This window comes from Taudactylus pleione, unplaced genomic scaffold, assembly GCF_031769625.1.
Source record: "Taudactylus pleione unplaced genomic scaffold, aTauple2 ptg000619l, whole genome shotgun sequence".
In the NCBI taxonomy this organism is placed as follows: domain Eukaryota; kingdom Metazoa; phylum Chordata; class Amphibia; order Anura; family Myobatrachidae; genus Taudactylus; species Taudactylus pleione.
The window spans coordinates 4,391,064-4,405,320 of record NW_028285021.1 but is presented as its reverse complement, the minus strand read 5'-3'; the positions used below and the strand labels follow the sequence as shown (position 1 = coordinate 4,405,320).

The window sequence follows — 14,257 nt, the reverse complement described above, 5'->3', positions numbered from 1 at the left end:
GGATGCACTTGGGTCCGTCCTCCTCTATACCCCGCCCCCGACCACAGGAACCTCAGTTGGTAAGCAGCTAAGGCCGGAGGAGGAGACTAAACAGAGAGAAGGAAGACTGGAACACACAAGAAACCATACTCACAGAAATGGGAGACGGAAAACCGGTGACCAGCAACACAGCCCATTGGAAGCCAGGTGAGTCAGGGCGGGCGCCCTGTGGACCCTATGGACTTCGTAGAAACAGAGATAACAAAGGTAAGTTCTTACCATATCTCTTGTTTTCTACTTCAGGGTCCATAGGGGGTCCACAGGGTTGACCTTGGGGATGTCCCAAAGCAGTTCAACTAAGGGCGGGGACGCTCCTGTGCTGAAAGGAGTACCCGGCGCCCAAAGGATGCATCCTGAGAGGCGAAGGTGTCAAACGCATAAAACCTCAAAAACGTCTGAATTGAAGACCAAGTAGCCGCCTTACACAGCTGAACAGCGGAGGCGCCACGTCTAGCAGCCCAAGTGGGACCCACAGAACGAGTGGAATGACCCTTAACAGAGGCTGGCACAGGTAAACCCTCCTGTGCATAAGCCTCACAAATAACTGAACGAAGCCAACGGGCTAACGTTTGCTTGTTGGCAGGCCAACCCCTCTTGTGAAAACCGAAGAGGACAAACAAAGAATCCGACTTCCTAACCGAAGCAGTCCGGTCCACATAGATTCTAAGTGCCCGGACCACATCCAAGGAAGCCTCACCAGCAGAAAGATCAGGTGACTGAAAAGCTGGCACAACAAGTTCCTGATTAATGTGGAACTTTGAGACCACTTTGTGCAAAAACTCAGGACGCGTGCGGAGCACCGCCCTGTCCTGGTGAAAAATCAGAAAAGGAGGGCGACAGGAAAGCGCCCCCAATTCTGAAACCCTCCTGGCAGAAGCAATTGCCAGGAAAAAAATGGTCTTAAACGTCAGCCACTTGAGCTCCACCGACTCAAGCGGCTCAAAAGGAGGACCCTGCAAGACCCTCAGTACCACCGCCAAGTTCCACGGAGCCACGAAGGGAGGCTGGATCCTGAGAACACCTTGGAAAAAGGTGTGAACATCTGGTAGTGTAGCAATCCGTCGCTGAAACCACACGGACAAAGCAGACATATGAACCTTCAGAGAGGCCAGGCGTAAGCCGAGGTCCAAACCCGATTGAAGAAACTCCAAGATTCTGGAAACCCGGAACACCTGTGGATCATAGTTTCTGGATTCACACCACTGAAAATAAGTGCGCCACACCCTGTGGTAAATCCACGCGGAAGCAGGCTTGCATGCCCTAAGCATGGTACCAATGACCGAACTGGAGAAACCCCTAGACCTCAAGACTGCTGTCTCAAGAGCCACGCCGTCAAAGACAGCCGACCCAGATCCGGGTAAAGGCAGGGCCCTTGAGACAACAGGTCCCGACGCTGAGGAAGAAGGTACGGAACGTCGATGGAGAGGCACCTCAGATCGGAGTACCAAGGACGTCTGGGCCACGCCGGAGCTACCAGCACGAGCGTGCCGCCGTCCTGCTTGAATTTCCGCAGAACCCGAGGAAGCAGGGATATCGGAGGAAACAGATACGCCAGGTGAAACATCCATTTCACCGACAGAGCGTCTACCAGACAGGCGCCTGCGTCTCTTGTCCTTGACCCGTAAACGGGCAACTTGTGATTGTGACGGGAGGCCATCAAGTCCAGCTCCGGCAGCCCCCACCTGTCCACGAGTAGCTGAAACACCTCTGGGTGAAGTGACCATTCCCCGGGATGCACGTCGTGACGGCTGAGGAAGTCCGCCTCCCAATTGAGGACTCCGGGAATGAAGACTGCCGAGATCGCTGGAACGTGACACTCCGCCCAAGCAAGAATGCGAGACACCTCCGACATTGCTACCCGACTGCGAGTTCCCCCTTGGTGGTTGATGTACGCCACCGTGGTGGCGTTGTCGGACTGCACCTGAACCGCCCTTCCGTGAAGAGCGGGGCCGGACGACTGCAGGGCCCTGTACACAGCCCGCAGTTCCAGGATGTTGATGGGGAGAAGTGCTTCTTCCGCGGACCAACGACCCTGAAGCGATAATGAGCCGGTCACAGCCCCCCAACCCCGGAGACTGGCATCCGTCGTGAGCAGGACCCAGTCCGGGATCCAAAAGGGGAGCCCCTCGACCAGATGCGCTGTCTGAAGCCACCAAGCCAAAGACTGCCGAACCTCCGGGGACAACACCAGCATCTGAGAGCGGATCCGGTGAGATAACCCGTTCCATTCCGATAGAATCAGCCCCTGCAGGGGCCGGGAATGGAACTGGGCAAATTCCACCATGTCGAATGTCGACACCATGGACCCCAGAACTCTCATAGCCGAATGGACCGACAGGCGGCAACTGCTCAGGCAACTGTGTATCCGCAGCTGCAGGGAGGAGACCTTCTCCGGAGTCAGGAAAATCCGTTGCTGACGAGAATCCAGCAGGGCTCCCAAATGAACCATCCGCTGTGATGGAATCAGGGAGGACTTCTTCCAATTTATCAACCATCCGTGTCCTTGAAGACAAGCAATGGTCAGGTGGAGATGTCGAAGAAGCACCTCCGGGGAGCTCGCCAGCAGCAGAAGATCGTCCAGGTACGGCAACAGACGTAGACCCTGACCCCGAAGGTGGGCAGCCATAACTGCCATCACCTTGGTGAACACCCTCGGAGCCGTGGAAAGGCCGAAAGGCAACGCCCGAAATTGGTAGTGATGGTTCAGGATAGCAAACCTCAGATACCGCTGATGTGCCGGTGCTATGGGCACATGGAGATAGCCGTCCTGGATATCGAGGGAGACCATATAATCCCCGGGTTCCATCGCCAGAATGATGGAACGTAACGTTTCCATCCTGAACTTGGGAACTCTGAGGTATCTGTTCAGAGACTTCAAATTCAGGATAGGGCGATGAGAACCATTGGGTTTCTGTACCAGAAAGAGTAGAATAGTACCCCGTCCCGCGCTGAGACTGCGGAACGGGAACAATGACCCCTGCTTGTAGCAAGGATTCTATAGCTACCTGAATCTGACCAGCTTTGGTCTTGTCCAGAGAAGGACTCGTACAGAAAAACTGGTGGGGCGGCCTGAACCGAAAAGACAGGGCGTACCCCTGAGAGACTACTTCTCGAACCCAGGCATCTGTGGTGGTATTGTGCCAACACTGGGCGAATTGGAGAAGTCTGCCTCCGACTCTTGGGTTCCCCAGAGAGAGGCCCGTCCCATCAGGCAGCAGGCTTATCCTCCTGCTTGGAAGAAGGGCGCCGAGCACTCCATGCTTGCTTCTTGGGCTTGGGTGCGGCCTTGGTCGCCGAATGTCTCGGGAAGGACTGGCCCTTTGCCTTACCCTGAACCCGAAAGCAGAGCTCCTCACTTTAGCCGGCGCAGAGGCCGAAGGGAGGAAAGCCTACTTGGACTTAGCCAAAGTATCCACTATTTTGTCCAAATCCAGACCAAATAGTAAATCACCATTAAAAGGCAAGGCCTCCAGACCCTTTTTAGAATCTGCATCAGCCCTCCAGGACCTCAGCCACAGGGAGCGCCGAGCAGACACCGCTGCAGCCGACACCCTAGAAGTGAGCAGGCTGGCATCCAAAGACGCTTCCCCAATATAGGAAGCTGCATCCCGCATCTGTCCCACTAACGCTCTCTGGATATCCGGAGCCTCATCAGGAAAGGTATCCTCCAGGGCATTGGCCCATGCCTCAATGGCTTTAGCCACCCAGGAGATAGCCATGGACGGGCGAGCCACCGCCCCGGAAAAAGAATAAATGGACTTTAAACAAGTCTCCACCTTCCTGTCCGTGGGATCCTTCAAAGAGGAGATAGACGGCAATGGCAGCGTCGCGCTTTTGATCAAGCGGGTAACGTGGGAATCCACCGCCGGCGGAGTCTCCCATTTCCTGCAATGAGCTTCAGGAAAAGGATAGTTCGCCGCCAACCTCTTCTGTGGATGGAACCTCTTACTAGGTAATTGCCAGGACGCCGCCATATGATCCGATAATTGATCAGACAGGGGGAACACAGTTGAAGTCACCTTGGCCTTTTTAAAATTAGGAAACTTCGACCTAGGAGCCGGCGCATCATCCTCAACATGTAGGATAGCCCGCACCGCCCTAACTAAGGCTGAAACATTAATGGAGGACTTGGCTTCCACCTCCTGCCCCATGGCATCAGAATCAGAGTCCTCATGGATTTCTCCATCATCTGAGGACACTTCCGAGTCCGACAACTGCGCAGCCAGTGAACTCACAACCGGACGTTTAGACGCCCTTGGTGGCACATCAACTTGCAACATGGACTGAAACGCCGAGGATGAAGCCGCCAGACTTTGTACGGAGCTGGAGAGAACATCCACCCAAGGCGGAGGAGCCGTCGGAGCAAAACTCTGCAAAGGCACTACAGACTGACGCGTCACTGGGGAAGACTGCACATACACAGGCAGTCCCGAGTAAGGACCCACAGTCTGGGCCCCGGGGGGAGACCCCAACATTTGTGGAACACCCGGGGAATGGGTGATGGTGGGCTGCGGCAACGCCCTAGAAGGGACCGCTGATGGGACCAATAACCGGTCCGCAATAGACGCCAGCACCTGTGAAAACATCGCCCAAGGAGGGTCCTGTGATACAGGGGGGTTGGAGGGGCCCGGTACCAGCTGGCACCGCCCGCACAGACCATCCTGAGATAAGTCCTCCCCATCAACTCCAGCAGCACAGCGTCTGCAGGAAAATAGCACAGGAGCCACAGAGCGCTCAGTCTCCTCATCAGACATGATACCGTAAATACACAAGAAATACGTATCACCAGAGGAATTACGGTTTTAACACCCGCGCACTCACCAGTATGCGACACAACAGCCCAGATATGGTACTGTGTAGCACACAACAGTATGTGACTGATCCCACTAATACGTGATTTATATAAGTGAGGGTCTCAGAAAAACGCCCTTCCCCCACACACCTGCCGGGCCGTGGGAGAAGGAAAGGGATAGTTATAAGCTGACAGCAAGGAGAATAAGTCACAGACAGGCAGCACTAGCAATAGTCACATACAATGCAGAAAAGTTAGTACTCACTGCACCTTCCGCTACAATCAACCGCCCAATGTCTGGGAGGGCTATAGCGCTGTGTACACTGTCCTTTAGCAGGGGAGAGGTACACAGGGGGACCGGTCCACTTGATACCGCCTGGGAGTCTACGATGCCTGCCAGTAAAGATGGCTGCCGGAGACCTCAGAGGAGGCGTGGCCGTAAGTTAAGAGCAGCTCAGCGACGCCAGACTGCTAGTTGAAAGGCGCGCTGAGCTGAGGGGAGGAGCCGCTAGACAGGGAAGGCTGCCTCCCCTGGCTAGCAATTAACCCCCGGGTTGCCGGTCCCGCTACCAACCTGTTACCCTGGTGGTCTAGCGGAAACGCAGGGTATTCCTCAATAGAGGGGGACCCCGCCGCCGCCGCTAGCGCCTCCGGTCTGTCCCCAGAGACCGGAAGCTTCTGACTGCATAAAAAGTATCCGCAGGCCGTCGCACGCGGCGACCCGCGGCTTACCTGATCCCCGTCGCGTCCGGCAGCAGTCAAGGGAGTCCCCAGAGCCCGGCTAGTACAGGCTCTGGGGTCCCGCCGCGATCCCCAGAGCTGTACTGGCGTCGCGGCGCCAACGGGGAGAAGGAGCGGCAGCGTGGACGTCCTAAAGGACAGTCTGATGCTGCCGCTCTAAAAGTGTAAAAAAAGTAGAAAAAAATAAAAAATTTCTCTTTTAAAATAAAGCTTAGGGGCTGCTCCTGCAGCCCCACTGCGACAGGGTGACCCGACTCCGGCCGGGCACCAACTAAAACTGAGGTGCCTGTGGTCGGGGGCGGGGTATAGAGGAGGACGGACCCAAGTGCATCCTGGGAGCAGCAAAGCTTTAACTGCGTGGTGTCCGTGGATCCAGATCCAGCTATACCCCAAGGTCAACCCTGTGGACCCCCTATGGACCCTGAAGTAGAAATGCTTTTTGCAGAATATGAGCCAAAAATACATAATGGCTTAAATGATGTGGTACAGGTGGCATGTAGTTATGAGACCGGCAGCAGTGATGCTGCCAGTCTCAATCCCGACAAGGGACTTCAGATAGTTGTCAAAATACCGGAGGGGGGGTTAGGCACCCTTAGAGGGGAGGGTTAGGTTTAGGCACTAATAGGGAGGGTTAGGCTACAAAAGGGGAGGGTAATACAAACTATCAGGATCATCCCGACAGCCGTCATTACATACAGATTCTGGTACAGGTATATGGAGAGTTGTATTGAGGGGCAGGTGTTTGATTAAGTGGTTTCAAAGTTACACAAGTTACCATACGAGCATTTTTATGCACACCAAAATTAATCTAGAGCATGTCATTTTTGTTAAAAAAATGTAATAAAAAACCCTTGCTTTCTACCATTTGTTCACTGAAAATGCAAAAATCAACCAATTGACACTTTAAGAGCCCCAAATACTTTGCACTGTATCCCAAACAGTGGCACACAGTAAAGTAGGATATTTAGTGACCATAAGCAATTTCCCCACACTTAGCTTCAGGCAGAATTACTGCACGAACCTCGGGATAAGCATTATAATTAGTGTGAATAGTGGGAGCACACATGCAGCCATGACTGCACGGTAAGGGTGGTAAAGTAATGGAGCGTACACACGGTCAGATTTGTCAGATGAACGACTGAACGATTAAACGATTAAACGATTTGAACGATTTGGACGATTTGACTAAAGTTTTGAACGATTTGAACGATTTTTGACTGCATTAAAATGAATGGAATCGTCCAAGTCTGACTGCAAACCCATCAGATGTCAGATATCGTTATCTGACAAACGGGAACGCACATCGTTGATCGTCCATCGTTCAGGCATGTCAGATATGAACGATTTTCCTTCAGATATGAACGACTGAACGATTTTTAAATCGTTATCGTCCATATCTGAAGAAAAAATCTGATCGTGTGTATGCACCATAACCTGCAGTATATTTTCCCATTACTCAGATTACTGAATTCAGCCCTCATTTCCTCCAAAGAACAGCAAAGTTATTCCTCTAGATGTCCATTTCTCTTTCTCCAAATAGATATTTTAAGTACTCTCCTGGTCTTATCCGTTAACTTATCTACTGGCTGAAAACAGCTTACATCCAACACACAATTTTATATGCAACCCAACTGGATGCAGCAGGGCTGGCAACCATTTATTGTACTAGCCTCCTGAATTCTATTATAAAATGGGCAACGGCTGTATGTAATGGGCCAATAAATTCATTATGAGCAGCTTACTTTCTGTGTATCACTGTTCTGAGGGGCATGTTTAGGATCAGTAGCTGGAGGGAATGCTGATCCTTGTAGTGCCATATTGGAGGATCTTGGGGTGTCTCCAGGTAAGTTGGCTTTATAAATGCATGAATATATGACCGATAGTGGGGCTATTGTGTAGTGTGGGACCACCTCAATGTGTCACTGAACATCTGCATGTTATTATCATGTAGGATGCATGTCTCTTTTCTGACCCAGTGCAGGGGGGAAGGGGGGGAATTTGTGTTTTGTTTTTTCTTGCTTTATAGGCATACAATAAAAAGCAATTTAACCCACACAGTCAGCCTCTCTCATAATGACATATGTTTTTCTATGGGCCTTATCTTAAGAATACTGTATAATGCAACACTTTACAGCTCAGACAACATGGAGCTTGTCCTTACATCTAGGCATAAAAACTAGCACTCTGTACCAAGCAGAAAAGTCACACCAGACTTGTGTAACCTGTGACATGCTCATGAGATCCTCAAACTGGACTCAAAGCTTGACATGGTCCAGAAATTCAGTGGACAAGCTCATATTCCAACTGTGCGGAGTAATATGGGAAATACATGTTACACATAGCCTTATGCTACCCATGTGTAAGGATTGAGAACAAGTGCATCTTCCTATTGAACATTCATTCCACAGTATTGGCATCACCTCTTCCCCCTTTTGCTAGGCAATGGCAGGATTGTTAGAGGATTAATCACAAATAATCCACTCTGATTATATAGTAAAATATAGGGGATTGAGAAACAAAAAGGAAAAACGTCTACTGTATGATTTACTGTGCAAACATGTCCTTTTCTAAAAGCAGCAAGGTTGACCCTCAAGTAAGCTGCATATCCAGTCATTAAGCACTCATTCATAGAAAGACATTCAAATTAAACTCACCAGCATTTAATGTCAATGACTGCCGGGTCGCCATCCTTTGCGGCTGGTCAGAGTCTGATAAATTGCTAATTGTAATCTTTTTAAAACCACGTGCTCGGAGAGAACGGCTGCCAGAAGTCAGAGCCTGGAGGAGCGAACAGCAAAGAAAATGAGAGTTATGATAAAACTTACCTTTGTTAACTCTTTTTCTTCAAAGTCCATAGGGTCCACATTGATACCTTAGGGGTTTAGGTGGAGATTAGGACCAGACAGTTAAAGCTGTTGACTCCCAGAATGCACTAGTCCTTACCCCTATACCCCCACCCCTAAGCTAGAGGCATTCGTTAGTTAGCAAGCCAATGGCAGGACGACGACGGGAGAGAAGGAACACTCACACTAGGGAGACGGAGAACGGTGACCAGGGAAATCAACCCAGAAAAGCTAGGGCGGGTGCCCTGAGGACTTTGAAGAAAGAGTTAAAAGGTAAGTTATCATCATTCATTTTCTTCTTCAGGGTCCATAGGGATCCACAGGGATACCTTGGAGCTGTCCCAAAGCAGTATTCAAGGGCGGGGACGCTACTGAGCTGACAGGGGAATTCGGTGCCCAAAGGAAGCATCCTGAGAGACAAACGTGTCAAACACATAGAAGCGCAGAAAGATGTGGACAGAGGACCAAGTGGCCACTTTACAAAACTGTTCAGCCGAGGTGCCACAGCGAGCTGCCCACGAAGGTCCCACAGAGCGAGTGGAATGAGCAGTGATGGTAGCTGGCACAAGGAGACCCGAGCGCAAGTAGGCCTGAGAGATAGCCATATGAATCTATCTGGCCAGGTTCTGTTTGTTAGCAGGCCAGCCCTTCTAATGGAATCCATGTAGAGACCAACTTGGAAAGAAAACTAATAAAACTATTAAATCAAAGAAATAGAAATGCTTATGGGCTGCCTAAAGCAGCCCACTCTCTAAAACGGTGGTCTGACTCCTGCAGACACCCAAACTAACTGGAGGGCTTCTGGCTTATGGATGGGGTATTGGGGAAGGACCAGTGCATTGTTGGAGTCAACAGCTTTAACTGTCTGGTCCTAATCTCCACCTAAACCCCCAAGGTATCCCTGTGGATCCCTATGGACCCTGAAGAAGAAATAACAATCCTGCATATGTAGGGCAATACATGTTTTCACATGGGTTTTATACGTGTTATTCATGCGATAGTCATAAGTGCGGACTGCCAACTTTAAACAAGTTTTTAGATTTTACAAAAATAAAATAGTACAACTATATGTGCAAAGGCAGAGAAGAGTATTTGGAAAATACAGAAATACAGAATAGCATGGTATCATATTGACACAAACTAATCCAAAAAAATAAAATATAGTATAGAAAAAAAAACAAAACAAAAAACAAACTTATACTGTATATCAAAACACATTAGAAAAAAATCGTATATAACAATACAAAATAAGATCTTAAGAAAATATAAGTAGGAAACAATCACTTAAGAGTAGGAGAAAATGGAGAAAAAGATTGGAAAAGGAAAAAAGGGGAAGAATATGTTGGGGTTACAGGGGAAGTAGGAAGGAGACTGAATCGGGATTATATGTATATTGGGAAAGCCTGATTAAAAATCACCATAGCAGAACCAAAAGAAAATAAATGAATAAATAAGTAAATTATGTTCGTTAAAGTAGTAGGTTCAAAAAGCCTGAGGGCAGGATTCCATGTGGCGTGGTGCTATTATATGGGAACCAGTTACTCCAAAACTGGAGAAACTTATGAGTGGTGTTGGAGATAAGCTGATATTTTCTCCATGGCCGCCATGTGCCAGATTCAGACTGTCAGCTTTAAGGTATAGAGGTGGTGTTGTGCAATGCGTAAGTACGGTATGTTAAAGCAGCATAGTACTCACGTAAAAATATTACGCAGAACTCTACTAACTTATTATGAACAAGGCTCAGCACTAAAAAGGTACCATCCTATTTAAGTTGTGACAACTATAAATAAAACAACTTCAGAAAAATAAAAGGTAGACATTCCACTAAACTACATTACGGTGTGCGCATATAGATGATCTAGCCATCAGATTTTACTAAATAAAAAGCTATTAGTTTATTATATGATTTATATGAACTAGGGTAGAATCTCAGGGCCTGATTCAGACCCGCTCGCGAGCGTTAGCAAGCGGGTCAATGTTGCCCATGTGTGCATGCGCACGACGGAGATGTCTCCGTCGTGCGCATGCGCGAGACCCGAATAACGACGGCCAAGCCGTCGTTATGGGTCTCGCAACAAAGGGGGCGTGCTGTCGATGTTGATTGACAGCACGCCCCCTTTGGTGGGCGTGGCTGCCCAGACAGAGGCGTTCCCATGGGAACGCCTACCGTCTGGGGCCGGCCCCACTGACATCACTAGTGATGTCAGTGGGAGTGCTTTTGGCTGATAGAGCCAAAAGCACTCCATGGCTTGCGGCAGTGAGAGCCTACCGCAAGGGTCTCGTCGCAAGCCCGATGGTCTTTACCATCGCGACCATCATTTTGGCCGCTCGCTATAGCTGCGGGTGGTCACCCACAGCTATGCGAGCGGCCAGTAGGCCGCTCCAAAAAGGAGGGACAGCCCTGATTCAGAGCGAGCGCTCTGTCAGAGCGTCCGGCTCTGAATCAGGGCCTCAATTCCTGAGAAGTGCTGCACACACTACAATGTAACCAAGCTCAATAAATACAGCAAAAACATCTATTACAACCCCATCATCAACTCTAAGTGTTAAGTGACTTGCAGAATCGCTTACCTTCTCAGCAAGTTCAGCATCGTCTGGCCTGTATCAGAGAACAGATAAATAGTATTATAAACAAGCAGGATGGAGCATCACGAATGTAACTAAAACATCAATATGTTCAGTATGCATGCATGTTTTTTGTTAGTGCTTTCCTCACCTTAGTTTAACAATGACTTCTTCATCCACTACTTCAACAGAACTCTGGTCTGCAGGGAAAAGCACAGAATAAAACCATCAGACCAAAAATGCTGGGAACTTTCACAAAGCTGCCCTTAGTGGTTTGTAAGCTAAGTGCTGAACTAAAAGTACGTACGTACCTACTAATGAACTGGTGACTACCTGACTCAGCTGGTCAGTAGAGGCCAGTGCATGAAGAAGCAGCCACCGGGATTCAGACATCGGCGCCTCCCCCCACATTGAATCCAGTAGGGAGAAGCAGCCACCAGGGATAAAGGCTGCTAGCAGCGCCTCCCTCTCACTGAACAGTAACCATGCCACCCTATGGGAAGGATGCATGACGCATCGCATCCCGCCGCTGTACGCATGCATGAGGGCGTTCATTACACTGATATGCATGAATGAATGCGCAAAGGGCAGCTCTCTATAAAAGCAGTCCTTTGTGAACGAGGGACTTCCTGGTCTATGACCCAGAAGCTTCTCTATCATCCTTCCGCGCATGCACAGAACGCCGCATGCGCCACGGGGGTGCTGGGAGGGATCAGATTGGATCCCTCTCTCAGCACTGCGGAGGGAAGCCCATAGGCTTTTATAGGGTAACACCATCCGAAGATGGCGCTACCCACCGCAACCAAGCACGGAGTGCATCGCATTCTGAGGCTTGGTGCATATGAGAAATGCGGACAAATGCATTTTGGGAGTTTGCCCACATTTCTCCCGTTAGGTTTTGGGTAGCCAGAAGAGGTAGTTCCATATCTGTACCCTGCTGCATGGTTTTATTTAACCAGATGGAGCTTCATCCTGCCCCCCTAACATCCACCAAACCCTCCCCCACTTTGATTGGTCTGCAGCCCACTGTGTCCCCAGCAGTGGTGGCCATCCAGGGGTGCAAACCATCGATTGTTATCTTTGATAGATCCAGCGGTGATTACAGATGGACACCCCTAGTCCCAAATTCTCCCAAGCCGTCCCGACCATTGTTACTATTATTTCCAATAAATCGAATAATTGATCATATGCAGAACTCATCCATCGATTGTTGAATCAATGGTTAAAAGCAGCCAATTATGTTACAGCCATCGATGGTCATCACTACAGTGTGTGTATGTATATATATATATATATATATATACACATATATATATAAAAAATATATATATATATATATATATTTTTTTTTTAAACACAGTATACCATAAAAATTTTTTATTTTTTTTTAAATGTTAAAATAAAATGGTGTTGGATCAGTTAAAAACAAACAAACAAAAAAAAAAACGATGTTCTTGACCTATTTCAATCATTAAAAAAAACGACAAGTTTGTTTTTTTTGGGGAGAAAAAAAAATTGAAGCACTTATGTTAATCACGTAACTGACAGAGTCCTGACAACGCCAAATAAATGTAGGCATCTTCTTCCCAAAACGGCACACTGGCAAATCAGTGTATTGATATAAGGGGAAGTCTGATACCACTTTAGGCTGAAAGGTAGCCCACATCCTAAACAACATAAAATAGAGATCGGTTACCTGAGTTAGGCACTCTTACAGAAGTGCTCTAGATATCCAAAGAAACACTGGTTTCAAGTATGAAACTTGAACCAAATACAAAAGGTTCGAGGAGCATGTTGTAAATCCCAAGGGGATATGATGAGTGTATGGAAACTGTACATTCTGCACTCCAACCAAAAAATCTGAGCCTCCATTAGAACAGACACCATCTTCTGAAAGATGGAATAAACAGATGGTATTTATCTTCTGAAAGATGAAATGTGAACCTATAAAGGAACTAAGCATGAAACCTTTCTCCATGCCCTCCAGGAAAAACGGAAGCAAACTTTCTTCTCATCCTAAAATAGGTCTTCCAAACCCAATAATAATTCTTGGATGAAACAAGCCCTGTGTGTTAAGCATGGTCGCAACAACATTGACAAAAAAAAGCTTTAGCTTTAAGAATCATGGCTTTAACATCCACACTGTTAAATTATGCAAATCGAAGCACTTATGGCTCCCACACCTGCAAGATACCCAACAGGTAGGGACATATGTAAAAGATTCTATAGCCTCTGGAAAGGCTATAGTGTCACATGTTAGCATTATGCAGATAAATAACAACATAGCAATGCTTAGAAGTCACTCACAGCTCTTGTAACTAGACGATGAAGAGGTCTCTGTAGATTTCTTTTTTGACACCGACCGCCGAATGGACTTGCGCACAGCTTCTCGAGTCATGCTTTCACGCTTGCTGGCAAGGGAGTACTGATTAGCCAAAGAGCAGCGAGAGCTGACCGACTTTCGTGCAACAATGCTGCGTCGCACAGAGCGGCGGTCAGACCGTGACCCTGTGGGAGTCGTGCTGTGATTTGACAATTCCAGTGCCAGCTCATTGGCTGTTTCTGCAACAGGTTGGGGAGATTCAAGGGTCAGATCTACTAACTCTTTATCAACAGCTGCAATCTTAGGAGTGGAACTATCTGCAATCTTTAATTTGGCTGCTGTGCGATCATTTTTTGAAGGGGTGACAGGGGCAGGTTGTTCTGTAGCAATCAACGCTGCAGGAGCAACGGGGACAGGTGGAGCAGTGGTACTGGCTGGGACAGGTGGGTCAGTCTTTTGCTCCACAGAGCCCAAAGCAACCAGCTCTGTTAATTGCAGCTCTGCACTGTGGCGATCTTCAGCACTGATCTTCACTTGCAGAACGCGATCGTTGGCAGAGCTTGAAATAAGTTCTTGCAGTGGTTTCTCTGCCACAGGCATACAGACTATGCTAGCTTGTGCCCTCGCCCGAGTCACTCTTTTAGGTTGCACGATCTCCTCTGGAATGGATGTATCAAGTTGTTTGTTAATTTGTCTAGTTGATAGTCTACGTACAGATGTACTCCAGCTGGCACTGCTTCGTCTTGATAACCTGCAGAAACAATTGTTATATAATTATAATGAGAAAAGGTTTCATCGAAAAAAAAAAAAAAAGCAACAATAAAATCTTGTTATGCAGTGGTAGGATTTATAAAATAAAGTCTAACTCTCATGGCTAGAAAGAGCAGTGTACAAGGCATATCAATGCATATTCCAGACTAAGGTTGATGTAGTTAAAAAGTACAGACCCTAAAG

At 48.2% G+C, this 14,257-nt stretch overlaps 1 protein-coding gene across 2 annotated transcripts in view; it reads right to left on the bottom strand.

The window, feature by feature from the left end:
- Positions 1-14,257, bottom strand: part of INCENP (inner centromere protein) — a 42,133-nt gene that overhangs the window by 14,755 nt on the left and 13,121 nt on the right. For both annotated transcript variants that reach the window (XM_088454549.1, XM_088454550.1), the window contains exons 4-7: positions 13,288-14,054; positions 11,132-11,180; positions 10,987-11,014; positions 8,227-8,350 (exon numbers count right to left, since the gene is read on the bottom strand). In XM_088454549.1, coding sequence (XP_088310675.1) covers positions 8,227-8,350; positions 10,987-11,014; positions 11,132-11,180; positions 13,288-14,054 — 968 coding nt within the window. The remainder of the gene's footprint in view (positions 1-8,226; positions 8,351-10,986; positions 11,015-11,131; positions 11,181-13,287; positions 14,055-14,257) is intronic.